This window comes from Odocoileus virginianus, chromosome 26, assembly GCF_023699985.2.
Source record: "Odocoileus virginianus isolate 20LAN1187 ecotype Illinois chromosome 26, Ovbor_1.2, whole genome shotgun sequence".
NCBI lineage: Eukaryota > Metazoa > Chordata > Mammalia > Artiodactyla > Cervidae > Odocoileus > Odocoileus virginianus.
In genome coordinates, this window is record NC_069699.1 from 46,118,414 (window position 1) to 46,144,082 (window position 25,669).

Genomic DNA, 25,669 nt, shown 5'->3' on the forward strand with positions numbered 1-25,669 from the left:
ACCCCGAGAAGGGGGCCCTTGTGGGTTCATGCAACAGCTATGGAATAAACTGTGAGTTCCTTGAGGACTTCCCTTGTGGCTCAGATGGTGAAGAATCTGCGAGAGACCCAGATTCAATCTCTGGGTCAGGAAGATCCCCTGGAAAAGGGAATGGCTACCCACTCCAGTATTCTTGCCTGGCAAATCCCTCGGAGGCTGAGCCCTTAAGAACAGGGCAGTGAAAGTGGCAGGTCAAGGCTCTGGCCCTTCACACCCCTGAAATAGACTGTGAGCCACACTGAGGTGGGGGTGGGGGCAGGTGCAGGGTGCAGGCTAGAGGGCCCGCGGCTCCGGGGTGCTCAGCCCAGGAGTGCAGGGCGGCGCACAGTCTCACGGGTGGTCCCTTGAATCTCCGAGCCCCTCTGCAGGCTCCTTCAGCCCCTCTCTGCCCAACCTCAGCCCAGGAATCCTGGGGGGTCCCAGTATTGCACCACTGTCCCAAGCAAAAGGCTCAACCATTGAGCCATGAAAGGAGACCCACCGGCAGAGGCCACAGCCAAGGCTGACTTCCTACATCCCACAGGGGACGCCTCAGGTTAAAGGTTTGACTCCACTGCTCCAGCTGCCAAGCGGCCAGCACCCGGTCAAGGCCAGGAGCACCAGGAAACACTGAGCAGCAAGGGTGTGGGCGGGGCTCCTGCTTCTTGTCCTATCCCCCACCCCCAGCTGGTCCCTGGGGGTGCGGCAGACTTTCAGGGTGACTAGGATGAGTCCTAAGCACCAGACCAGCCCCCATCTGTCCTCTGCCTGCTCTCAGCCAACACCAAGCCCGAAACCCACAGGACAGAGGGGCAGGGTCTGAGAAGGGAGCAACCGAGTGACTGAGGGAGAAACAGCCAGGAAAGAAGAAAGGAGAAGGATAGGGAGGCGGAGAAGACAAAGGGAGAGCATCACAAAGGGAAAGCAGCAAGCACAAAGCCAGAGTCAAAAGAGAAAAGCGATCCTAATCCCAAACCGGCAAAAAATAAAACCCAAATCAATTTTCTCAGCGTCTCTGACCTGTCCAGCACTGAAAAGGCCTCCTGAGGCTTCCTGTTCCCCCAAAGGGCCACCTGGTACCCCTGCCCTAAACACACCCCCACAGTTCCCACACAGCAGGATTTTAATCACAATTACACTGGGCCTAATCCAGTTAGTTCCCAAAGGGCAGAGGGTGGGGAGGGGATTCTTTCACACCATTCTTTCCAACCCTGGAAGCCGCTGGCTGCCCCAGGTGCAGTGTGAGCCCAAGTGAGTCCTCACGAAGGCCAAGAATCTGCTGCGAAGATATGCACCATAAAGAAGGCTGAGCACCAAAGAATCTATGCTTTTGAACAGTGGTGTTGGAGAAGACTCTTGAGAGTCCCTTGGACTGCAAGGAGATCAAAGCAGTTAATCCTAAAGGAAATCAACCTTGAATATCCATTGGAAGGACTGATGCTGAAGCTGAAGCTCCAATACTTTGGCCACCACATGGCAAAGAGCCAACCCATTGGAAAAGACCCTGATGCTGAAAAAGATTGAAGGCAGGAGGAGAAGGGGGTGACAGAGGAGATGGTTGGATGGCATCACCAACTCAATGGACATGAATCTGAGCAAGCTCCATGAGATGGTGAAGGACAGGGAAGCCTGGCATGCTGCAGTCCATGGGGTCGCAAAGAGTCGGACACGACTGAGCGACTGAACAACAACAAAGAAATGTGCCCAGGCCGCCTCAAATGAGAGCCCTGCACCCATAGGCTCTTGCTGTCTCACAGCAGACCCCTGGGGATGTTAGCCACCAAGACCAACTTCTGCTTCCCACCACATATTCAAACCCCTTGGCACAAAGACAACTGTTTTGCAAAAAATTCCCAAACTGCCTTTTTCCAAGGTTACTCGGGGAGAAGGTGGAAGGAAGCCCAGAGCCCAGTCCTCTCTCAAGCCCAGGCAGCCTCTCCTGTGGAGCCACACAAGGTCCCAAAGAGGGGGGAGGGAGGGCAGCAAAGTTCTCCTGAGAAAAGGTGGGAGCCTGCGGGAGCTGACTGGGGCTGTGGTCTCCCTATCCCTAAAGCAGCAGACCCACCCATCCAGGTAGGGCCTGGCACACACTTTTACAGCACAGGTGTGCTTGCAAGGTGCCTCACCCAGGGACAACCTCTGTCCCCAGTCCTTGCTTGGTGGCCATCACCTTTGGATACATGGCAGCCAATTGCCAGGCTGGGACCAGATGAGGCTGGGGGCCTGCAGAGCCAGACACTCCACCTGCTGCACCCTCGCAGGGACCTCCTACGAGGATGTCCCAAGGAGGCCCTGAGAGAGGAAGATGAGGGATCCGAGTAGGAGAGCAACTTCCCCAAGTACAGACCTGGGGACCAGGCAGACACGTTACAGACCTCTGTTGTCAGGGAGACCAGGCTCTGGGCTGAACAATAGCCCAGGTGACCCAGAAGACCCTACAGCATCCCTGGCAATAGCATTCCACAAGGGTCCCGGTGACACTATGAAAGAAAGTTCTGGGAGAAGGAAGGCGGGTTTCTGTCCACCTAGTGAGGAAGGACACCAGACAGATGCCTCAATGCGGGAGACCCAGGTTCAATCCCTGAGTTGAGAAGATCCCCTGGAGAAGGAAGTGGCAACGCACTCCAGTACTCTTACCTGGGAAATCCCATGGACAGAGGAGGCTGGTGGGCTGCAGTCCATGGGGTTGCAAAGAGTTGGACACGACTAAGCAACTAACACTTTCAATTTCACTTTCTAGTGGGATGATGTATGAATCTGAGTTGTGAAAAATGGCGAGCGAGAGCCACCGCTGACCTTTCCCCAATCCTTCAAACGCTACATATCTGCCTCTTCTTCCACAAGGCCCTTTGGTCCCTCCACAGCTCCCCAGAGTCTGTTAGGGCCTGGACACCACTTGCTGAGATGAGCATATCCTACGAGGACACAAGACAGGGAGTGGGGAAGCAGTACCCCACACCAAGTGCTGAGCTGTGCAAACCAGGCATGTTGTCACACACACACACACACCCTGTGTCCTCCTCTGTCATCCACATCTTCTCGGACCAGAGGCCTGCATGAAAGCTGGCAGTCTCTTCCAGGAAACCTCCCCGGGCTGGCCCAGTCCTGACAGTTTCCTCTCGCCCACTCACCAACCTAACTTCCTGCCTGTGGCACCCTGGACTTTCGCTGGCCTGGGCTTGTCTGAGACTCACAAGGCTTGAGATGAACCATAAACCGTTTCTGAGGCAGTCCCACAGCTAGCGCGGTCCTTTTGCAGGGACTACCACCTGTCTACTCCCAGGCATAGCATCCTGCAGTGAGGAGAGCTGGACAGATACAAACAGCAGCAGGATCACCTGGGGCCCAGTGCAGTTCATGGATGACATCGTTAGCATTCTTCCAGGAGCCTAGTCTAAGAGACCTTCTTATGTCCCCACAGACTTGCAAGAGGCATGAGGTGAATTAGGTGCTAAGACTCTGGGATAAAACTGCCTAGACACATGTCCCAGTCCTGCCACACATCAGCCAGCCATCTTGGGCAAACTGATCACCTCTCTGAGCATCAATGTCTTCATCCATAAAATGGGAATGAAAAGAGTTAGGTAAGATAACGTGTATATGCACAGGGACAGGGCCTAGCAGACAGAACAATTGTCCTAGCTCCGGACAACTGTCGGCCATTCCTGGGAGCATCAGACCCCACAACACCAAGGCCTGAAGCCTGGAGAGATGGCATCAGTTCCTGGCTGGGGTGGGAAAATGATTCTGAAAGTCCCAGCAGAGGGGATCCTGACAACGGGCTAGGAGCACAGCTGCTGAAGCTGTGAGCAAGGCCAGCTGGGCAGGGCCGGAAACATCTCAAAACAATCCCCCTCTGGGACTTTCCTGGTGGCTGAGTGGAAGAGAATCTGCCTGCCAATGCAGGGTACATGGTTTCGATCCCTGATTTGGGAAGATCTCACATGCCACAGGGCAGCTAAGCCTGTGCACCACAACCATTGAAGCCATAACTACTGAAGCCTGTGAGCCCTAGAGTCTGTGCTCTGCAACAAGAGAAACCATCGCAATGAGAAACCTGAGCACCACTAGAGAGTAGCCTCCACCCGTCGCAACTAGAGAAAAAGCTCGTGTAGCCATGAAGACCCAGCATAGCGAAAAATAAAGAAATAATTTTAAAACTGTCCCCAAACCCTGCTATTTGCATGTCATAGGGTTTGACACCCTCCCTAAGATCCTCATTTTAAAAAACAAACTGTCCACTTCTGGCAGTTCAGAAGGCTACTTGAGTCGGTAGTACTTGAGTTACTCAGATTCTTTCCTTTCAGGAGAGGGGCAGCCTGGAAAGATGCGGTAAAACCACTAGTGGGGACTCCACTGTAGGAGGCGGCCAGCCCTCCACGTGCTTCCTGATGTGTCAACTCAGTAAACAAGAGGCCCTGCAGAGGGTGATCTGACCGGTCTGGAGGTGGTAGGTGAAGGGGTGGCAGCTGCTAAATGAGAAAGTACCTGGTCTGCCAGGCAGCCCCACCCAGCCTCAAATCCAGCTCCACAGCACCAGCTCCAACAGGCCAGCCCCACCCATGGAGCAATGCAGGGACCTCCTGGCATGTGGATTCAACACTCCAAAACTCCGCTCTGACAAAGACAGGACGAAGAGGGCACTGGGAGCCTAACATTTTTCAGTGGACCCAGAGCCCCGAGAGAAGGGCTGGGAAAGAAGACTCCCACTGCAGACCCCTTCAAGCTACTCAAGTCTTTGTTTTTTGTTTTCTGTGATTTACTTTTAATTGAAGGATAACTGCTTTACGATATTGTGTTGGTTTCTGCCACACATCAACATGAATCAGCCGTAAGTATACATATGTTCCCTCCCTCTAGAACCTCCCTCCCACAAGCCTTTGTTTCCATTTATCTAACTGCCACTATCACTTCTACCTGCCAGGCGGCCAGGGACCACATGTGTACTTGGCAGAAAGTCAGGAGGGGAGACGATTCTGGTCTCTGCTATAATTTCCCATCCCGATCAAGTCATGTGACTTGTGACCACTAACTCCAGGTCCTGACTTTCTTACATGGATAAGGCTTGAGGGACTGGGTCTCCATGTGGCGGGGTGGCTGTGTCCACTTAGGAGTGAAGATACGGGGTATCAATGAACTAGTTAGGCCTGGAAGGGATCACAAACAAGAGGTCAGTAGGAGGCAGTCCCCTGCCCCAGATTCTTGGCAGGCAGACCTCCAGTTCCTGCCGAAGGGACTACAGAGGTGCTAAGGGTGGTGTGGAGACTGGAATGACGGCATTGGGGGTAGAAGCTGCCTCGGGAGAGAGTCGTTGAGTGTGAGGGAGGCCAAGATGGATCAGGCCAAGTGGGTCAGGGGCTCAGAGAAAGGAGAAGAGGCCCAGCTCCCCAGGAAGGAGGAGCCTGTTTCTCTGGGGTCCTCAAAGAATAGCAACAGCTACAGGGACACTGACCACAGCTCTTCCTGTTTTATGAGTGCCTGCTGTGTTCCAGGCTTCATGCCAAGCTCTATCTATCACTTTGAGCAACAGGGCCAGGAAGACAGGCACGAAGAGAGGGCAGGACACTAGACTTGGCCCATAAATGGCAGAGATGGCCTGGACAAAGCCAGGTTACAAGACAAGGAGAGGTCTGCCTGGGAAGGGATGTAGGTCCAGGGAAGCAAAAAGGCCAGAGCCCACGGCCTCTGCTTAGGCTGACCAGGGGCAAGAAGCAGAGAGAGGGCTGAGACCCACTCAGGGACTGACTGAGCTCCCGGGGCCCAAGACAGGCCATGTGCTGAGGTCTCCCGGTCCTGGCCCTCCTGTGCAGGGGCAGAGGCTATAAACAGAAAGGTGCCACCACCTCTCTAGAGCCATCACTTGTAGTACAGGTATGACGTGCTAGAGGTTGTGGTCGTCCCATCTTGGAAGCAGGAAAGGACCTGCCTAGTTGGGTGGGGACTTGGTCACTGCAGTGGGGTGGGGGTTGGCAAGAACCGGAAGGTGCTGGGGTGGGGGCCTCATCGAATCCATGTCCCCCTTGCAGGCCAACCTAGAACCAAATTCTGAAGGCCCCAAGCCAACATCTCTAGCCATGCTCACCCAAAAAGCCTAAAGGGGAACAATAGGGGAATCTGTTCTGGGTCTGCCCCCTTTCCAGTCCACAACAGGGACCACTGAGGTGCTAGATTCAAGAGCAGGTGCTCTGAAAGTTGTTGCAGTCAGAAGTTCCCCCAAGTCAGACACAGCACCTGCAGGAAAAGGCTTAGAGCTGGTTCTGCTTAAGCCAGTGCTGCCTGGGCCCACAAACTCCAGCCTCCCACTCCGTCCCTGTCTCATTCACAGCCTCTGGAGTAGCACACGGGGTGGTCAGAGCTCAGCCTGGCTCACAGGGCCAAAACCTTGGTATTAAGAAGAGGCCTCAGATGGCCCCTTGCCCACCCAGGCTGCACCCTGACCCAAGCAGGAGTGAAAGGGCCCAGATGGTGCTGAAGGAAAGAATGTAAATTGTCACTGCTCACTTCCTTAGCTCCATCTCCCCTCGGGAGAGCCACCCTTTTCCTGAAGTACTTGGAGAATCCCCCACCAGGGGCTCCAGAAGGGCCTCCCAACCTCACTCCACTGCTGGGTTCGTAAGCAAAGTTGTGCCTGAGACCCAGCCTCACCAGCCCAGCCCTGAGATCTTCCAGACCCATCCTCATGAGCCCTTCCAAGACCACCCTGGGGAGATGACCCCCTCTACCACTTCTGGTGCCACTTGGAAAGACACAGGGAGCTGGGCCCAGATTCCTGCTCAGATACTTGCAGACTCTGTGCCCTAAGCAAGTCCTGTGGCCTCTCCAGGCCTGTGCCAGGCCCTGTGCCACTGACTCTACATGCATGATTCCATTCCAAGCTCACATCAACTCCTTATCTTAACAACCCTTGAGCAGAGGAACCTGATTTTTGAGAGTCCAAGATCTAGTCCAAGGTCACGGAGCTGACAAATGCAGGCCAAAGATTAGAGCTACAACTTCAGGACTCTCGGCTTGGGCTCATAATTGCAACGTCTGTAAAATGAGAAGATCCTCAGCTATATTCAAACCTCCAGGAGCCACTCTCCTTGCCACACTCTACCTATCCAAGGGGTCACTGGCAGAGGCTGCAACTAAGTGAAGTTCCCAGCAAGGACAGGGATTTGAGGTATGCGGCACGGTCCTGGGCCCAAAACTCCATGACCTAAGCCAGAACTACATAGCTCGGTCAGCCACCCTCAAGACTCCCAGGCCTCCAGCTGTATCAGTGCGGTCTTAACCAGGCCCACAGAGTCTGTGGTGTGACGTGGCTAGATGGCTGGCCCGCCCTCTGCCCAGGAAACAGGGTGGGTCAGGTCAGAGGCAGGGCCTGCCCCTTGCAACATGGGTCTGGTTGACTCATCTGGAGCCCATGAGTAGCTTCCTGCCCACAGAGGCAATGGGTGTCAGGCTTGCCCACCAGTCAGCCCTGGGAGACTGTCACCACTCCAGCCTAGGCAGGCAGGGGCCTCAGGAGAATGAGCCCCACTCCAAGTTTTTGTGGGGACTCAGCCTCAGGCAGAAAGTAAGTGAAACCCATTCCAGTCAGAAGAGTTTCTCAAAGGAGCAGCCAAGCTGAATGCGGGTCCCCCATGGGCCCAAACTCACAGGCCCAGCCAGAAACCCAGAGTCAGGAGTCACTCCCTCCTTGCTTCCGGGTACAGCAGGCTCTACCCACAGCTGACTACACCCCTTGCTCCCTGGGACATTCTGAGCTTAGCTAAGCCAAGCCTCAGTTTCCCCACCTGTGAAGCAGGAAGGACCAGGAGCCCAACCTTACACAGAAGTAAGAGGAGGAAACCGCAACGCTTAGCCTAAGAAGCTTAACAGAGGCCCTAGGCATAGCCCGTATCCACAGGTCTCTGCTGTTGGGGCCCCCGCCCATGCGGGCGCGCGGGGTCACTGACCTTCAGGGCACACTTCTGCCCAGTGCGCCGGTGGAAGCACTCCAGCACCTTGCCGTTCACACCCAAGCCCAGCACCTGCTTGGACAACTGGTAGTCATCGGTCACTGCGTACTTCTTGGGCTCCCGCCGCCCCCCGAGGGCGGGAGCGCCGGCGGAACAAGGTCCGCAGGGTGCACTTGACGGGGGCGCAGGGCCGCCCTGCTCCTCCGCTGTCTCCACGTCCATGGCCCCGAGGGGCGCTCAGAGGCGGCCCCAGCCTGGCGCGTCCGGGGCCACCTGGGAAAGAGACGAAGAGTGAGTTCCGCTCAGACTCCTTCAGTACACTCCAGCCATGGACGCCCTAAGCCGGACTGGGCTTCGGGCCGGGGACAGGGCTGGGAATGAGGAACGAGCTGTGGAGAGGACGGACCCGCGACAGGGGGCGGTGGTCACGCAAGCCGGGCACCAGGCGAGTCCTGCCCCGGCCACCAGTCAAGAGGGGAAAGCGCCGTGGGGTCCCGGGATTGGGAGGTGGAGGGGGCCCTGTGAGGGCGTACCTGACGAGGGCGGACCTGACGGCAGCTCACGGGGCTGTGGTTGCCCGTAAGGGGCAGGGACAGGGGTCGCCAGAGGCCGCGGCCCTGAGCTCCCAGAGCCGAGAGTCGCGCCGCCGCCTGCCCACGTGACCGCTCCCCTCCCCCGCGCGTCCCCGACTACAAGCCGGGCTGGGTCAGCCTTAAAGGGCCAGGCTGGCCCAGGCAGGACGGGGCGGGGCCGGACCCTCCTTGAACGAGGCAGAAATAGGGGGCGTGGCTTCTCGAGGGGGCGGAAACCTCCGAGGCTCCGCCAGCCGCCGGGGAAACCCAGCGCTAGAGCAGCTGGCTACCGAGTGGGCTGTGCGAGCAGCCAATTGTAGGCGCCACCAAGGAAGTGGCAGCACAGGAAATCTTCTCTTGGAGTCCTAGGTAGCCCCTGGAGTCGGGTGTTTTCTCTGCAAGCTCTCGAAAGGGCCTCCAGTACAATTTGTAAGGTTTGCAACTTAGTGGTGGCCCACTGCCAGTCTATCTAAAGTCTTACTTTTTGTCAACAGAGCGAATGAAATGGAATTTTGTTGAGATTCGGGTCTCTCTGGTTCCTGGTTGCTCTTGGGATCTTTCTAGCACTGACATCTCTCTCCTTCTGTGCATCTGTTGTTCATATTCCCTTGGAACACAGCATCCTAAGACTAGTGAAGTCTCTCAGTCGTGTCCGACTCTTTGCGACCCCATGGACTGTAGCCTACCAGGCTCCTCCCTCCATGGGATTCTCCAGGCAAGAATACTGGAGTGGGTTGCCATTTCCTTTTCCAATCCTAAATTCCCATTTTGTCATATCCATCAACTTGTCACCTTATGGCTTGAGCGTTTGGTGTCATGTTTAAAAAGTCCCCTCCTTCCACCCTAGTGCCAGATATTCTTTATTAGTTAAGTGGTTTTCCACTCCACTCTGAGCCCATCTTAGATTGTGTGCTTAGTCGCCCAGTCATATCCGACTCTTTGAGACCCCATGGACTGCAGCCCTCCAGGCTCCTCTATCCGTGGGGATTCTCCAGGCAAGAATACTGGGGTGTGTTGCCCTGCCCTCCTCCAGAGGATCTTCTCAGCCCAGGGATCAAACCCCGGTCTCTGGCAATGCAGGTGGATTCTTCACTGTCTGAGCCCCTATCTTAGATTACCTTACATATTTTAAACTCGTTTTCCCATCACAGACTGTTAACACTTATTTCACAAATAAGGAAACCGAGGACCCGTGAGAGGAAACAACTTGACTTGAGCTGCAGGATGTGTGCCTGTCTCCTTGGACCAGTCTGCACTGCTCTGCACTTCCCTCTCACCCCACAACCCAGGAGGCGGCTCACTTGGAATGGGGAAGATTGGATTGAATTGGGGCAGGGATCTCTGTGTGGGCCCCTGCTGCCATCTACAGGCCACTAGCAGGACCTGTCCCACCAGTAAGGCACTCAGTATACCCAGGTATCCAAAGCTATCTTTGAGCCTGCATCTTTTAATTTCATGGCTGCAGTCACCGTCTGCAGCGATTTTGGAGCCCAAGAAAATAAAATCTGCCACTGTTTCTATTTTCCCCCCATCTATTTGTCATTAAGCGACGGGACCCGATGTCATGATCTTAGTTTTTTGAATGTTGAGTTTAAAGCCAGCTTTTTAATCATTACTACAAACAAGGCTAGTGGAAGTGATGGAATTCCAGTTGAGCTATTTCAAATTCTAAAATATGATGCTGTTTAAAGTGCTGCACTCAATATGTCAGCAAACTTGGAAAACTCAGCAGTGACTATAGGACTGAAAAAAGTCAGTTTTCATTCCAATCCCAAAGAAAGGCAATGCCAAAGAATGTTCAAACTACTGGACAATTGCACTCATTTCACATGCTAGAAAGGTTATGCTCAAAATCCTTCATGCTAGGCTTCAGCAGTATGTGAACTGAGAACTTCCAGATGTACAACCTGGGTTTAGAAAAGGCAGAGGAACCAGACATCAAACCGCCAAAATTCATCGGATCATAGAGAAAGCAAGGGGATTCCAGAAAAACACCTACTTCTGCTTCATTGACAAGAAAGCCTTTGACTGTAGATCACAACAAACTGTGGAAAATTCATAAAGAGATGGGAATACCAGACCACCTTACCTGTCTCCTGAGAATCCTGTACATGGATCAAGAAGCAAGAGTTAAAACCTTACATGGAACAGTGGAACAGACTGGTTCAAAACTGAGAAAGGAGTGCAACAAGACTGTATATTGTCACCCTGCTTATTTAACTTCTATGTAGAGTACATCATGCGAAATGTTGAGCTGGATGAATCACAAGTTGGAACCAAGAGTACTGAGAGAAATATCAACCACCTCAGACATGTAGATGATTCCATTCTAATGGCAGAAAGTGAAGAGGAACTAAAGAGCCTCTTGATGAGGGTGGAAGAAGAGAGTGAAAAATCTGACTTAAAGCTCAGTATTCAAAAAACTAAGATCATGGCATCTGGTCCCATCACTTCATGGCAAATGGATGAGGAGAAAATAGAAAGTAGTAGGTTTTATTTTCTTGGGCTCCAAAATCACTGTGGATGGGGATAGCAGCCATGAAATTAAAAGATGCTTGCTCCTTGGAAGGAAAGCTATGACAAACCTAGACAGCATATTAAAAAGCAGAGACACCACTTTGCTGAAAAAGATCCGTATAGTCAGACCTATGTTTTTTCCAGTAGTCATGTATGGATGTGAGAGTTGGACCATAAAGAAGGCTGGGTGCTGAAGAATTGACGCCTTTGAATTGTAGTGCTAGAGAAAACTCTGAGAGTCCCTTGGACAACAAGGAGATAAAACCAGTCAATCCTAAAGGAAATCAACCCTGAATATTCATTGGAAGGGCCGATGCTGAAATTCCAACACTTTGGCCACATGGTGCAAAGAGCCAACTCATGGGAAAAGACCCTGATGCTGGGAAAGATTGAAGGCAAAAGAAGAGGGTGGCACAAGATGATTGGTTAGATAGTATCACCAACTCAATGGACATGAATCTGAGCAAACTCAGGGAGATAGGAAGGACAGAGAAGCCTTGGGTGCTGCAGTCCATGGCATCACAAAGAGATGGATACGACTTAGCAACTGAACAACAACAGAGAGCTGAGGGCGGAGGCTGGCTGCCTGTTGTAGCCAAGGGCATCACTGCATGCTGTGGTCTCTGAGCTCTCTTATTTTCTAAAAACTAGAGTTAGATTACAATTGTTCTAACACTTTTGTATTTTTAAACTAATCTCTTTTTATTAAATTTTAATTGCATAAGCAAACTTGCTTGTTATAATAAATTTGAACCATACAGAAATGTAAAAAGTAGGCAGTGGCAATGGCTCTCCTTTCACAGTGTCCATGCCAAAGCCAATGGGTACTCAGCACACACGGTCTCCACATGGGTTCATCACAGACATGTTTTGCAATTGACTCGGAGGAGCCAGAATGCATAGTTTCCCCTCGCTGCTTACACTCCAGCAAGCATCTGCCACCTGCACATTGATGGGAGGATTCAGTATTTGGGATGACTAGGGCAGAGCAGGTGGGCTGTTGTTGTTCTAGTCACTAAGTTGTGTCCGACTCTCTGTGACTCCATAAACTGTAGCCCGCCAGGCTCCTCTGTCCATGGGATTTCCCAGGCAAGAATAGTGGAGTGGGTTGTCATTTCCTTCTCCAGAGGATCTTCCCAACTCAGGGATTGAACCCACATCTCCTGCATTGGCAGGCAGATTTTTTTTTACCTCTAAGCCACCAGGGAAGCCCAGCAGGTCAGTACAAGGTAGCAAACTGTGCCACACAGCCCTCCATACAGTGCCACATATGTGCCACACATACAGTGAAAACTGTATGTCTCGGGATGGAGACTGAGAGGTTTTCGAATAACTCACTATGACTACGGGGACCAGTGAGCGCCTGTGGGGGGGGCGGGCAGGTGAAGCCCCTCTGCCCCAACACATACACATACACACACACACACACACACACACACATCATGTGGACTGTTCTTTGGGGAGATGAGAGGCTGCACATATGAAACTTTAGAGAGCAAACGAGCCCAACTTGAGGAAGGCACTGCTGTGTGCTCTCATGACCCACCTTGTGACTGTTCTGGGTGGGGAAGGGCAGAGAGATCCTGCAACCAGAATCTCTAGGGTGCTGGGGAGGGTTTTTTCTAGAAGGAAGAATCCATGGAGATGTGGCCCGTGAAACTAGGAGAGGCATTGCCACTGGGTGGCAGTGTGGGCCCAGCAGTCAGGGCAGGAGGGGTCATAATCAGACGGCCAGAGGGACCCACAACACCGGAGGCAGGCAGGTACCTGGGGCAAAACAGAGGCACACCACTCTTCCCAGAATGCAGGGGAGGTGCATGGTGCTTGATAGCAAAGGGCAAAAAGTGTATGTTAGTCCCTCAGTTGTGTTCGACTCTTTGCGACCCCATGAACTGTAGCCTGCCAGGCTCCTCTGTCCTTGGAATTCTCTAGGCAAGGATACTGGAGTGAGTGGCCATTCCCTTCCGCAGGGGATCTTCCCAATCTCACTGATAGAACCCAGGTTCTATCTTGCATTGCAAGATACCTTTACCATCTGAGCCACCAGGAAAGCCCCCTTCACAAAGGGCAGCTGGAAGGCAAAATCCTTGGAGTTTACACACAGAACTGCACAATCACTGACTTCTGTAGGGGGGCGCTTTCAAGGAGACCCTGGGGTGATCTGGTATCGACTGGCCTGGAGGCAGGGAAGCTTCACTGAGGACCTGAAAGCTGGACCCTGGGGGTGCCTAGGAGTTGGCTTGTCACAAGAGCTGGAGAGGAAGTGTGTTGGAGTGGGCAGGGGTAGGGGGGCTGGGCCTGTGAGATCTAGGGTATATTTTAACCTCTCTGTGCCTCATTTTCATCATCTGTAAAGAGGGGACAATATCTAGTAGTTAGACAATGAAATGGGGCTGGAAATAGCTGAGGTCACCTGGCACATAATAAGCGTTCAGTACAGTAGCCACAGTTTATTTTTTCGGGCTCCAAAATCACTGCAGATGGTGACTGCAGCCATGAAATTAAAAGACGCTTACTCCTTGGAAGGAAAGTTATGACCAACCTAGATAGCATATTAAAAAGCAGAGACATTACTTTGCCAACAAAGGTCCATCTGGCCAAGGCTATGGTTTTTCCAGGAGTCATGTATGGATGTGAGAGTTGGACTGTGAAAAAGCTGAGTGCCAAAAAATTGATGCTTTTGAACTGTGGTGTTGGAGAAGACTCTTGAGAGTCCCTTGGACTCCAAGAAGATCCAACCAGTCCATCCTAAAGGAGATAAGTCCTGGGTGTTCATTTGGAAGGACTGATGCTGAAGCTGAAACTCCAATACTTTGGCCACCTCATATGAAGAGTTGACTCATTGGAAAAGACCCTGATGCTGGGAGGGATTGGGGGCAGGAGGAGAAGGGGACGACAGAGGATGAGATGGCTGGATGGCATCACCGACTCGATGGGCATGAGTTTGAGTAAACTCCAGGAGTTGGTGATGGACAGGGAGGCCTGGCGTGCTGCGATTCATGGGGTCGCAAAGAGTCGGACACGACTGAGCAACTGAACTGAACTGAACTGAACAGTAGTCACAGGTGGAGGGTAGGGGTAGAGTCTTGGGGCAGAGAGCTTGGGTCTATACCCAGGGAGACTGAGGTTCAAAGCTGTGAAGCCCCTCTGTCTTCACAGTAATGTGGGGTACTAGACAGTTCCTTCTGGAGAACCAGCACTTTACACAAGGGCCCCATGCTGGGCTCTTCCCGGAGCCCCAGCCATCACAGTAGTAATGAGGCCTCCACACCCATGCCCATCCCAGGCAAGCAGCTTCTGGCCTATTCAGGATGGACAAGAGCAGTGATCCCACAAGAGACTGACCCAGACTCACGTGTGAGTGTCCAGGAGCCCCCGGCGGAGGCGTGGGTCAGCGGTGGCCTGCTGCAGGGCTGGGGGCCCTGATTGCAGCAGTGCATGCACGGGGCCTTTTGAAGGAGATCGCCATTATCTTCATTACCTCCACCATAGTTTGGCCTCAGGTCAAATAACAGGGAGGGAACACAGCCCCGCCCATCAACATAAAATTGTATTAAAGATTTACTGAGCATGGCCCCACCCATCAGAACAAGACCCAGTTTCCCGCTCAGCCAGTCTCTCCCATCAGGAAACTTCCATAAGTCTGTTATCCTTCTCCATCAGAGGGCAGACAGAATGAAAACCACAATCACAGAAAACTAACCAATCTGATCACATGGACCACAGCCTTGTCTAACTCAACGAAACTATGAGTCATGCCATGTAGGGCCACCCAAGATAGACGGGTCATGGTGGAGAGTTCTGGCAAAATGTGGTCCACTGGAGAAGGGAATGGCAAACCACTTCAGTATTCTTGCCTTGAGAACCCCATGAACAGTACGAAAAGACTAGAAGATAGGACCCTGAAAGATGAACTCCCCAGGTTGGTAGGTGCCCAATATGCTACTGGAGATCAGTGAAGAAATAATTCCAGAAAGAATGAAGAGATGGAACCAAAGAAAAACAACACCCAGTTGTGGATGCAACTGGTGATGGAAGTAAAGTCCAATGCTGTAAAGAGCAATATTGCATAGGAACCTGGAATGTTAGGTCCATGAATCAAGGCAAATTGGAAGTGGTCAAACAGCAGATGGAAAGAGTGAACATCGACATTTTAGAAATCAGCGAACTAAAATGGACTGGAATGGGTGGATTTAACTCAGATGACCATTATGTCTACTACTGTGGGCAAGAATCCCTTAGAAGAAATGGAGTAGCCATCACAGTCAACAAAAGAGTCCGAAATGTAGTACTTGGATGCAGTCTCAAAAAAGACAGAATGAACTTAGTTCATTTCCAAGGAAAACCATTCAATATCACAGTAATCCAAGTCTATGCCCCGACCAATAATGCTGAAGAGGTTGAAGCTGAACAGTTCTATGAAGACCTATAAGACCTTCTAGAACTAACACCCAAAAAAGTTGTCCTTTTCATTATAGGGGACTGGAATGCAAAAGTAGGAAGTCAATAAATACCTGGAGTAACAGGCAAATTTGGCCTTGGAGTGCAGAATGAAGCAGGGCAAAGGCTAATAGAGTTTTGCCAAGAGAACACATTGGTCATAGCAAACACCCTCTTCCAACAACACAAGAGAAGACTCTACACATGGGCATCACCAGATGGTCAACACCGAAATCAGACTCATTATATTCTTTGCAGCCAAAGATGGAGAAGCTCCATACAGTCAGCAAAAACAAGACCAGGAGCTGACTATGGCTCAGATCGTGAACTCCTTATTGTCAAATTCAGACTTAAAATGAAGAAAGTAGGAAAAACCACTAGACCATTCAGTATGACCTAAATCAAATCCCTTACAATTATACAGTGGAAGTGACAAATAGAGTCAAAGGATTCGATCCAACAGCCAGAGTGCCTGAAGAACTATGGACGGAGGTTTGTAACATTGTACAGGAGGCAGAGATCAAGATCATCCCCAAGCAAAAGAAATGCAAAAAGGCAAAATGGTTGCCTGAGGAGGTCTTACAAATAGCTGTGAAAAGAAGAGAAGTGAAAGACAAAGACTTTTGCATTCCAGTCCCCTATAATGAAAAGGACATCTTTTTCAGGTGTTAGTTCTAAAAGGTCTTGTAGGTCTTCATAGAACTGTTCAACTTCGGCTTCTTCAGTGTTACTAGTTGGGGCATAGGCTTGGATTACTGATTTATTGAATGGTTTGCCTTGGAAATGATCAGAGATCATTCTGTCGTTTTTGAGATTGCATCCAAGTACTGCATTTCAGACTCTTTTGTTTTATTGACTATGCCAAAGCCTTCAACTGTGTGGATCACAATAAACTGTGGAAAATTCTGAAGGAGATGGGAATACCAGACCACCTGACCTGCCTCTTGAGAAACCTGTATGCAGGTCAGGAAGCAACAGTTAGAACTGGACATGGAACAACAGACTGTTTCCAAATAGGAAAAGGAGTACGTCAAGGCTGTATATTTTCACCCTGCTTATCAAACTTGTATGCAGAGTACATCATGAGAAATGCTGGACTGGATGAAGCACAAGCTGGAATCAAGATTGCTGGGAGAAATGTCAATAACCTCAGATATGCAGATGACACCACCCTTATGGCAGAAAGTGAAGAGGAACTAAAAAGCCTCTTGATGAAAGTGAAAGAGGAGAGTGAAAAAGTTGGCTTAAAGCTCAACATTCAGAAAACTAAGATCATGGCATCTGGTCCCATCACCTCATGGGAAATAGATGGGGAGACAGTGGAAACAGTGTCAGACTTTATTTTTGGGGGGCTCCAAAAATCACTGCAGATGGTGACTGCAGCCATGAAATTAAAAGATGCTTACTCCTTGGAAGGAAAATTATGACCAACCTAGATAGCATATTAAAAAGCAGAGATATTACTTTGCCAACAAAGGTCCGTCTGGTCAAGACTATGGTTTGTCCAGTGGTCATGTATGGATGTGAGAGTTGGACTGTGAAAAAGCTGAGCGCCGAAAAATTGATGCTTTTGAACTGTGGTGTTGGAGAAAACTCTTGAGAGTCCCTTGGACTCCAAGAAGATCCAACCAGTCCATCCTAAAGGAGATAAGTCCTGGGTGTTCATTTGGAAGGACTGATGCTGAAGCTGAAACTCCAATACTTTGGCCACCTCATATGAAGAGTTGACTCATTGGAAAAGACCCTGATGCTGGGAGGGATTGGGGGCAGGAGGAGAAGGGGACGACAGAGGATGAGATGGCTGGATGGCATCACCGACTCGATGGGCATGAGTTTGAGTAAACTCCAGGAGTTGGTGATGGACAGGGAGGCCTGGCGTGCTGCGATTCATGGGGTCGCAAACAGTCGGACACGACTGAGCGACTGAACTGAACTGAACTCAAAGACAAAGGAGGAAAGGAAAGATATCCCCATTTAAATGCAGAACTCCAAAGAATAGCAAGGAGAAATAAGAAACCCTTCCTCAGTGATCAATGCAAAGAATAGAGGAAAACAATAGAATGGGAAAGACTAGAGATCTTTTCAAGAAAATTAAGAGATACCAAGGGAATATTTTATGCAAAGATGGGCACAATAAAGGACAGAAATGGTATGGACCTAACGGAAGCAGAAGATATTAAGAAGAGGTGGCAAGAATACACAGAAGAACTATACAAAAAAGATCTTCATGACCTGGATAATCACAATGGTGTGATCACTCACCTACAGCCAGACATCCTGGAATGGGAAGTCAAGTGGGCTTTAGGAAGCATCACTATGAACAAAGCTAGTGGAGGTGATGGAATTCCAGTTGAGCTATTTCAAATACTAAATTTCAAATACTAAAAGTTGATTCTGTGAAAGTGCTGCACTCAATATGCCAGCAAATGTGGAAAACTCAGCAGTGGCCACAGGGCTGGAAAAGGTCAGTTTTCATTCCAATTCCAAAGAAAGGCAATGCCAAAGAATGTTCTAACTACCACACAATTGCACTCATCTCACATGCTAGCAAAGTTATGCTCAAATTCTCCAAGCCAGCAAATCAGTCCTGCATATTCATTGGAAGGACTGATGCTGAAGTTGAAACTCCAATACTTTGGCCACCTGATGCAAAGAACTGACTCATTTAAAGATTCTGATGCTGGAAATGATTGAAGGCGGGAGGAGAAGGGGACAACAGAGGATGAGATGGTTGGATGGCATCACTGACTTGATGGACATGAATTTGAGCAAGCTCCGGGAGCTGGTGATGGACAGGAAAGCCTGGTGTGCTGCAGTCCATGGAGTGGCAAAGAGTCGGACACGACTGAGTGACTGAACTTAACTGAAGTGGAGTTACACTGAAGCTCAAGTTCCCTTCAGGAAGTTTTCAGAGAAGTGGGTTTCATGAAGTCATTTCTCATGTGAACCAATTATTTTTGTCATGTTGTCCTGCTTAACAGGCTTTTGCTTTTGGATCCCTCAGTCTTCCATCTCCTCCCAGGCAGAACAAGCTCAGCCCTGTCTGCCTTGGGGAATGCCTGGATACTACCATTTGTGCCTCTGGACACTGCCAGGAGCCTGTCATCCCTGCTAGGGGACCTGAAGTTTACCTTCTTTCCAGGGAACTTGGGGGGTACACACCGGGAAGGTGGGGTGGACCCTACCACTGCTCCAATTCTCTCATCTCCTGGCCCACGGGCTCCGAGGCTATGTGTGCAGCCCCTTTAAGGATGCTCCCTGGTGAGTCCAGTGAATGGGGAAATGTGGAAAGGATCAACAGTAGGGGCATGTTCCCTGGGGCTCAGCAATAATGAGAGCAATACCAGCTACTGAAGATCAAATGTATCAGGTGCTCCGTGTAGATGGGAGAGGCTGTCACTGCTCCTCCTCTCTACTTTTATCCCCTAGCTTCAGTTTATCTCTGGGTGTTTGGAGCTCCAGGTCTCTCTCCCATATTTTTAGGGGGCCCACCAAGCCAGAGACACGTGTGAACTGTCCTGTGGGGTGAGCTGGGGGCTCTTTATCCTTGCCTGTCTTCTCAAGTCTGTAGTCATTTCCTCCCTGACTGGAGGGCTGGCCAGAAGCCAGTTTAGGGCCGAGACTGGATGGCCCCGCAGAGTGCAAAGGTTGGGATGGCGCCTTCTTCCCCAACTCCCAGGGGAAACCTTCTCGCCTGGATCCTACTGACTGCAGTGGTCGCAGGCTTGACCTCCGTGAACCTGCTCGGATCTGTATACTCACTCTGAGCCCCTTTTCTCCCCTAATATTTCTCTCCGGACCACAATCCATGCCACTCGCCTCCCCACACAGGGTCCAGGGGTCCAAGTGCAGCCCATAGGGGGCGCCTGCACACCAGCACACTGCCTTGGAGGAGCCAATAGCTGGGCGGACAGACCCGTGGCCGCGACCTCGTGCTGCCACCGGTCCTATCCAGAGATAAGCGGGCCTGTCGCTAACGAAGCAGAGTGCCCCGAAGGAATCTGAGCTCAAGTAGGTAGAGCACCGGCCTCTCCCTAGCCCTATTCAACTTGGTTTTCACCGGTTGGTCTCTAGGTCACGCCCAATCCTCTTGGCTCACGTCAGCCTCGGATCCAAGGGCTCTAATTGGCCCTCCCTGACTACTCGGCCCCACCTCCTGCACTGCGACTGGTCGGCGCGCAGGGCCCCGCCCCATTTTCCTGGAAAGTTCTTGGAAATCTGTCAAAGGTGTTTCCTTTAGCTGCCCGCGGCCCCAGACTAAGGGAGCCGGCGCCCCCCACCCGCACCCCTCGCCGCCCGACCGCACAGCCGGCGGTTCTAGGAAGACGTCGCTTCCGGGAAGGGCTGGGACACAGAGGACAAAAGATTAGGCTGTTCGCCCCGCCCCGTCCTGCAGGCCCGCCCCCCGCGCCCTCCCGGCGCACCCGAGCTGCCACCTCTCAGTCCCGGCCCGCCGCCCGTGCGCCCCGGGAGCCTGCCCTGAGAGCGCGATCCGCGACCACTGGCTCACTCCAGCTGCCGCCGTCAGGCCGGGCCTCAGCTCCGGAGCAACAGCTGCCGCTGCCAGGACATGGTCCTCTGCGTTCAGGGGTAAGCGCGGGTCTCTGCCCCAGCCCAGCTCCGCGCCGGGACGCGGCGGCGAACTGGCCTCGTGCTAGCCGCCGAGTATGAAGAGGGCTTGATTGGTCGGAGAAAGACCTCGGGAGTGTGTTAACGAAGAATGGTGACAACATCGTCACCACCTCTTCTGGTACTGTGGGTCCGGAAACTGGGGGTCTGCTAACGACAGGAGAAACACAGGGTGGGCTAAGCTTGGGTTCTGGCTGGAAAAGGTGGACGCTTCAGGCAGCGCCTCCTCCCAGACGTGGCTCTCTTGCCCAGCCGTTCTGGATCGGGTGCGCTCTTCCCTGGCCTGCCGGCCCAATAACCTACTGTGACCGTTGCCCCTTTCTGTCCTGTCATCCACTCTCCTGCCTCAGGCTAGGGGTTAGGCTCTTCTTGGGAAACAAATCTGAGATCCTTACCTCTACCCAGGTTGGCACCTGCTGAACAAGCAGCTCTTGGAAGAGACTAGGTTTGACCCAGTCCTGTCTGAGGCACACCCTCATAATGGCCTCATCCCTACTCTCAGTCCAATATGGGATCCCAATGCGAGAAGTGCCTTGGCTCCTGCCTCCCTTCTCCGAGTTTCCCCACAACTTGCAGGGGTGGGGTGGGGACTTATAAGACAGTCTTGGCTTCAGCTGAGCATTCTTAATACATTCCTTCTGACCAGAACCTCAGCGTCCCCTTCAACCAAGGGTCTGATGCTCTCCAAACTCATCTGACAGGAGCTCAGAAGCTCCAGGGTGAGTGAAAGGAGATGTGAGTGGGTGCTCCACAGTCAGAGAGAGCTAGGTGGCCCAGTGACTGCTGTTATCAAAACTGATATGGTACCAAGTGAGGAAGGGTGGAAGGTGGGGCAAGGCTGAAGTGCCCCCAGCTCTGAGCAGTCCTGTTGCCAGCACCTGGAGGTGCTAGGAAGACTGTACATGCTTCTGTTTCTCCCTGATCATCTCCAGCATCTCCCTTTCTCCTCTCTGCACTTTGGGACTCCCGAACACCTTCCCCCACGCTTCTGCCTTTGTTCACAGGACCCCAGCCAATTCTGGGGTCCCACACCCTCTCATTTTGCTCCAGCTGAAGGCCCCCTTGGAATATCAGTGCATCAGGCCAATGGTCTTGTCAGGGAGCAAGACCAGCTAGTGCTCTCCTGAACCGGAGAGCAAGAATTCCGAACTGTAGGTTTGGGGTGTCAGTTTTGCTGAGGGCTACCTGCTCAGGGTTGAGTTTGCTTTACCAGTTTATGTCCCCAAACAGAATGCACAGGCTGGGCTGCCCAGCAGGTGCCCTCACATACTGGCCACCCATACCTGGAGCACCACAGCCATCACCACCACCGTGACACAATGACACAGCTGTGGACACACCCCTCCCCAGATATATATAGTCACTCACCAGGAGCTTGTGGTGACCAATACAGCCACTCACACATCCAGATATATCATCATACCTAGAGGTACTTACACCCACATATGCTAAGCTGTTTGGACATGGCCACCCCCAGAGACTCTGTCTGGTCTGACTGGCTAGCCACCTCCTATGTCCTAGAAGGCTCCCTGGCCTGAGCTGAGCTCTGGGTCCCAGTAGGGAGGCTCTCAGCCAGTTGCTTGGATCTCAGCCTCCAGCTCTTCTAGAGGGAGTCCAGAGCTCCCACAGTGCAGCAAGAGTGGGGGTGGAGAAGTGCCACCAGGCTATGGTGTGCCAGGGTCTTATGGCCCCTTCTCATGAGCAATTGCCAGCCCCTGATTTGTTAAAATCTTCTAAGAGTCACCTGTAACTTACATTGTCAGATCTGGTTCCTCTCCCTGGCTCCTGCTGCCAGGTCCTGCCCATCTCTTCCTGCCGCATAAGCAATACCTGGCAGCGTTTCCCCGTGTGTCATCTCGGCCTGTGGTGCCTTCACCGCTTCTCCTTCCTTTGCCCTGAGACTCAGCTCAGGAGCAGGCTGACCCTGGCTCCCCCATAACATCCTTTGCCTTTTTATGATGTTGGGTTATGAGCACTCCTTTAGGGCAGGGCCCAAGGTTACATTATCCTGATGTCTTGAGGCCTGGCAGAGAACCAGACCCAGAACTGAGATCCGAGGATTTCTTTTGTGACGAGTGGGAAAGGACTGGCAGTCTCTTCCATGGGAACCAGGGCCATGCCTCTCACTCCCAAAAACCCCCAGGATATCACTGCACTGGGTGGGTTTCTCTTAAAGAGAAGCTACTACTCAGATGGGGCTGGTTCAACAACCCAATTCTAGTCATCTGAGAATATGGTGTGGCCCAACCCCTCAGTGTCTGGGCTGGGATGACCCCTCACTGAGGCAGTGGGGAAGTGGACCTCTAGTGAAGGGCAGTGTTTGCTTAAGATCACGGTGTCTGGTAGGGCAGGCTTGTCAGGGTGGGATCTGGAATGTGGGATGAGTACCCTGCCCTTTGGTGGGAGCTCTTATTTATGGGAGGTGGGACTTAGTGCCTTTAGAGGCCACTGTGTACCCCAGACCCTCAGCTGGGAGGAGGAGAGAACAGGATGGGAATCTGACCTGTTCAGGGAGATAATTCTAGCCTCTAAGGCCTGGCTAGTGTAGACCAAGTTCCCTCTGACAGACACTGTTGTCCATGGTGAGGTAACATGTGACCCATTCCTTGGCTCAACCAGTACCATGCATTTAATCAGCCACCTCTGCCAGGAGGGCACCATTGTGGGGCCTCTTTGCACTGGATCCTGTCTGAGGTGGGAACCGCAACTGGCCACTGTGAACTAGAGATGCCTACAGGGAATATTTATGGATTTGGTTGGTACAAAACAGAAGAGAGATTACAGATGGCCCTTTGTCCCTGCAGATGTGAAACCTGGGGATACAGAGGGCCCATGTATTCATTGTACTGCACCATTCATATAAGGGACTCAAGCATCCACAGGTTCCATTTCCTGGAACCATCTCCCCATGAATACTGGGTCCAACTATAATTGCTCTTTGATAAATGCAGGAGGGTGGGAAAGTCTCTTTCAGAAGAGGGTTCATATATGGGAGAGGTCATCAAGGGGGCCTTTTGTGCTGACAAGCGGAAGGTAGAGTATTGGTCTCATGAGTGAGCAGAGGGGAAACAGGGGCTCACAGTGAGATAGACTGGCCAGAGGTCATGTAGCCATCTGGGGCAGAGGGGATCTCTGGAAATGGAGAGAGCACAGGGCCTCCACTCACTGCCCACGCACCTCCTTCTAGACCTTGTCCTTTGCTGGCCGTGGAGCAGATTGGGCAGCGGCCCCTGTGGGCCCGGTCCCTGGAGCTGCCCCAACCAGTTATGCAGCCTCTGCCTGCTGGCACCTTCCTGGAGGAGGCAGGAGAGGAGTCCCCAGCCCAGCCAGAGAGGGAGACCAAGGTGGTGGACCCCGAGGAGGACCTGCTGTGCATAGCCAAGACCTTCTCCTACCTTCGGGAATCTGGTGAGTCTGAGGAGGGAAGAGGAGTTGTCCTGGGAAGTCTGACGGGGGAAGATTAGCCTGCCTGTTGAGTCTCATTTGAGAGGCAAGCCTCTGGCCAGAAGAGTCTGACGGGAGGGAAGGGCTCCAGCCCTCCCCAGGGAGGGGTGACGACAAGAGGCTGAACCCTGCCGTGCTCTGGGTTGATGCACCTAGCTACTTTCCACTGTGACCAGTTGGTTACTCTCCTCTCCACTTGCCTAGGCTGGTATTGGGGTTCCATTACGGCCAGTGAGGCCCGGCAACACCTGCAGAAGATGCCAGAGGGCACCTTCCTGGTACGTGACAGCACCCACCCCAGCTACCTGTTCACACTGTCCGTCAAGACCACCCGCGGGCCCACCAACGTGCGCATTGAGTACGCCGACTCTAGCTTCCGCCTGGACTCCAACTGCCTGTCCAGGCCACGCATCCTGGCTTTCCCAGATGTGGTGAGCCTGGTCCAGCACTACGTGGCCTCCTGTGCCTCAGACACCCGGAGTGACAGTCCCGACCTTGCCACGACCCCGGCCCTGCCCACCCCGAAGGAAGATGTGCCTGGTGACCCAGCCCTGCCCACCACGGCCGTTCACCTGAAACTGGTGCAGCCCTTTGTGCGCAGGAGCAGCACCCGAAGCCTGCAGCACCTGTGCCGCCTCGTCATCAACCGTCTGGTGGCTGACGTGGACTGCCTGCCGCTGCCCCGCCGCATGGCTGACTACCTCCGACAATACCCCTTCCAGCTCTGACCCGGCCGAGCAGCCGCCTGGCCTCATCCAGCTGGACCCTGGAGGGGACATGGGCCCCAGCTGGACTTGGGCTCCCACGACCCCTCCTCCAGTCATCCTGGTGCCTGTGCAAATCTGGCAGCTAGACCAGGAACGGTCCGCAGGAACAAGGCTGGGGGTGAGGGGTCAGGGAAAGTGTCACACGACATGGAGGTCAGCGCCCCCCAGCTCCCACATGACTCCATTGTGGTGGGCCATCTGTGTCAAAAGAGAGGGCACCGGCAGGACCTGGTCTCAACCCGTGGGCTGGGCCCAGTCCCCCACTCACCTGCTGCGGACTCCTGAACTGCGTAGACTTGGCCGACCCTGGTTTCTCCATCCTCAGGGTGGGGCGGGCCCCTTCCTTCCAGCTAGCCAGCCTCTGTCTCAGGGGCATATCAGCCAGAGGAACCGAGGTTGATGGTGACAGTCCCCAGGCAGGGGCACAGACCAAACTGGGGGACAGCACAGTTATATAGTATTTATTTATTTATTCTCCCTGGGTTGGTCTTGGGGTGAGCCGACCCCTCCTCTCTGCCCTGAGCACTCCAGAGGCCCCAGACTGGCCCCAGCTTCTCTGGTTCCTCCCACCCTGAGATGCGCTGCTGGACCCAAGGTGGTCCTGCATGTCCTGGCACTAACCCGTCCACCCGAGAAGCAGTCCTTCTCCTTGGCCTCCAGCCCTGTTTTGGGAGGATGGGTGAATAAACAAGAACATGGAGCCAACATGTTAGCGCCCAGCAAAGCCTGCCACTCACCCCCTCCGGGGCCGAGCCCTGTCTGCGTAGAGCTGGTCTCGCCGGGGCGCAGGCCCTGCACAAGTCGGGGGCCGGGCCAGGGAGTGGCATGGTCGTTGGAGGGCCACTGCTCCAGCTCTGCTGGGTCTGCTTCCTGCCCAGGAACATGCGTTCACTCAAGAGAGGGAACGAAATTCCATATCCGATGAGACTTTATAAAATAATTATTACTTTAAACAGTTTGGTAGTCTTTTTATTTTCACTGCTTTTTCTGTAATGACAATAAAATTGTACTTTTCATGTATGGAGCCCTCAGAGGGGCCTTCTTTTTGAGTCATATACCGTTTGTCCCCTTCTATCTACTGTCAGCATCCCCCACTTTACATCTGGGTAGCAGAGGCCCAAAGACCTGTGTGGCTGAGCCTGCCCTGCTAGGGCACCCAGTGAAAAGTGGAAAGGGTTGTTATTGTTGTTTAGTCACTAAATCATGTCCAACTCTTCATGACCCCATGGACTGCAGCACACCAGGCTTCCCTGTCCCTCACCATCTCCCAGAGTTTGTCTGAGTTCATGCCCACTGAATTGGTTATGCCATCCAACCATCTCATCCTCTGTCATCCTCT

General features: G+C 52.6%; 2 protein-coding genes across 2 annotated transcripts in view; one reads left to right on the forward strand and one right to left on the reverse strand.

The window, feature by feature from the left end:
• MAPKAPK3 (MAPK activated protein kinase 3) overlaps window positions 1-8,635 on the reverse strand; it is a 28,384-nt gene extending 19,749 nt beyond the window's left edge. Inside the window, exons 1-2 of the mRNA XM_020915990.2 lie at window positions 8,495-8,635; window positions 7,959-8,234 (exon numbers count right to left, since the gene is read on the reverse strand). Of these exons, the coding sequence (XP_020771649.1) occupies window positions 7,959-8,183 (225 nt within the window). The 5' untranslated portion in view covers window positions 8,184-8,234; window positions 8,495-8,635. The remainder of the gene's footprint in view (window positions 1-7,958; window positions 8,235-8,494) is intronic.
• Window positions 8,636-19,764: 11,129 nt separating this feature from the next.
• On the forward strand, window positions 19,765-25,350 carry CISH (cytokine inducible SH2 containing protein). The gene is made up of 3 exons (XM_020916042.2): window positions 19,765-20,080; window positions 23,307-23,527; window positions 23,768-25,350. The coding sequence occupies exons 1-3, from the start codon at window positions 20,061-20,063 to the stop codon at window positions 24,289-24,291; spliced, it is 765 nt and encodes a 254-aa protein (XP_020771701.1). The 5' UTR covers window positions 19,765-20,060; the 3' UTR covers window positions 24,292-25,350.
• The last annotated feature ends 319 nt before the right edge of the window (window positions 25,351-25,669 follow it).

What these genes read in the sequence shown, in the direction of transcription:
- CISH (XM_020916042.2), top strand. Translation starts at nt 20,061, where the DNA reads ATGGTCCTCTGCGTTCAGGG. An exon ending in ATGGTCCTCTGCGTTCAGGG is followed by an intron (nt 20,081 to 23,306) that starts GTAAGCGCGGGT and finishes ACCTCCTTCTAG; the next exon opens with ACCTTGTCCTTTGCTGGCCG. An exon ending in CTCCTACCTTCGGGAATCTG is followed by an intron (nt 23,528 to 23,767) that starts GTGAGTCTGAGG and finishes CCACTTGCCTAG; the next exon opens with GCTGGTATTGGGGTTCCATT.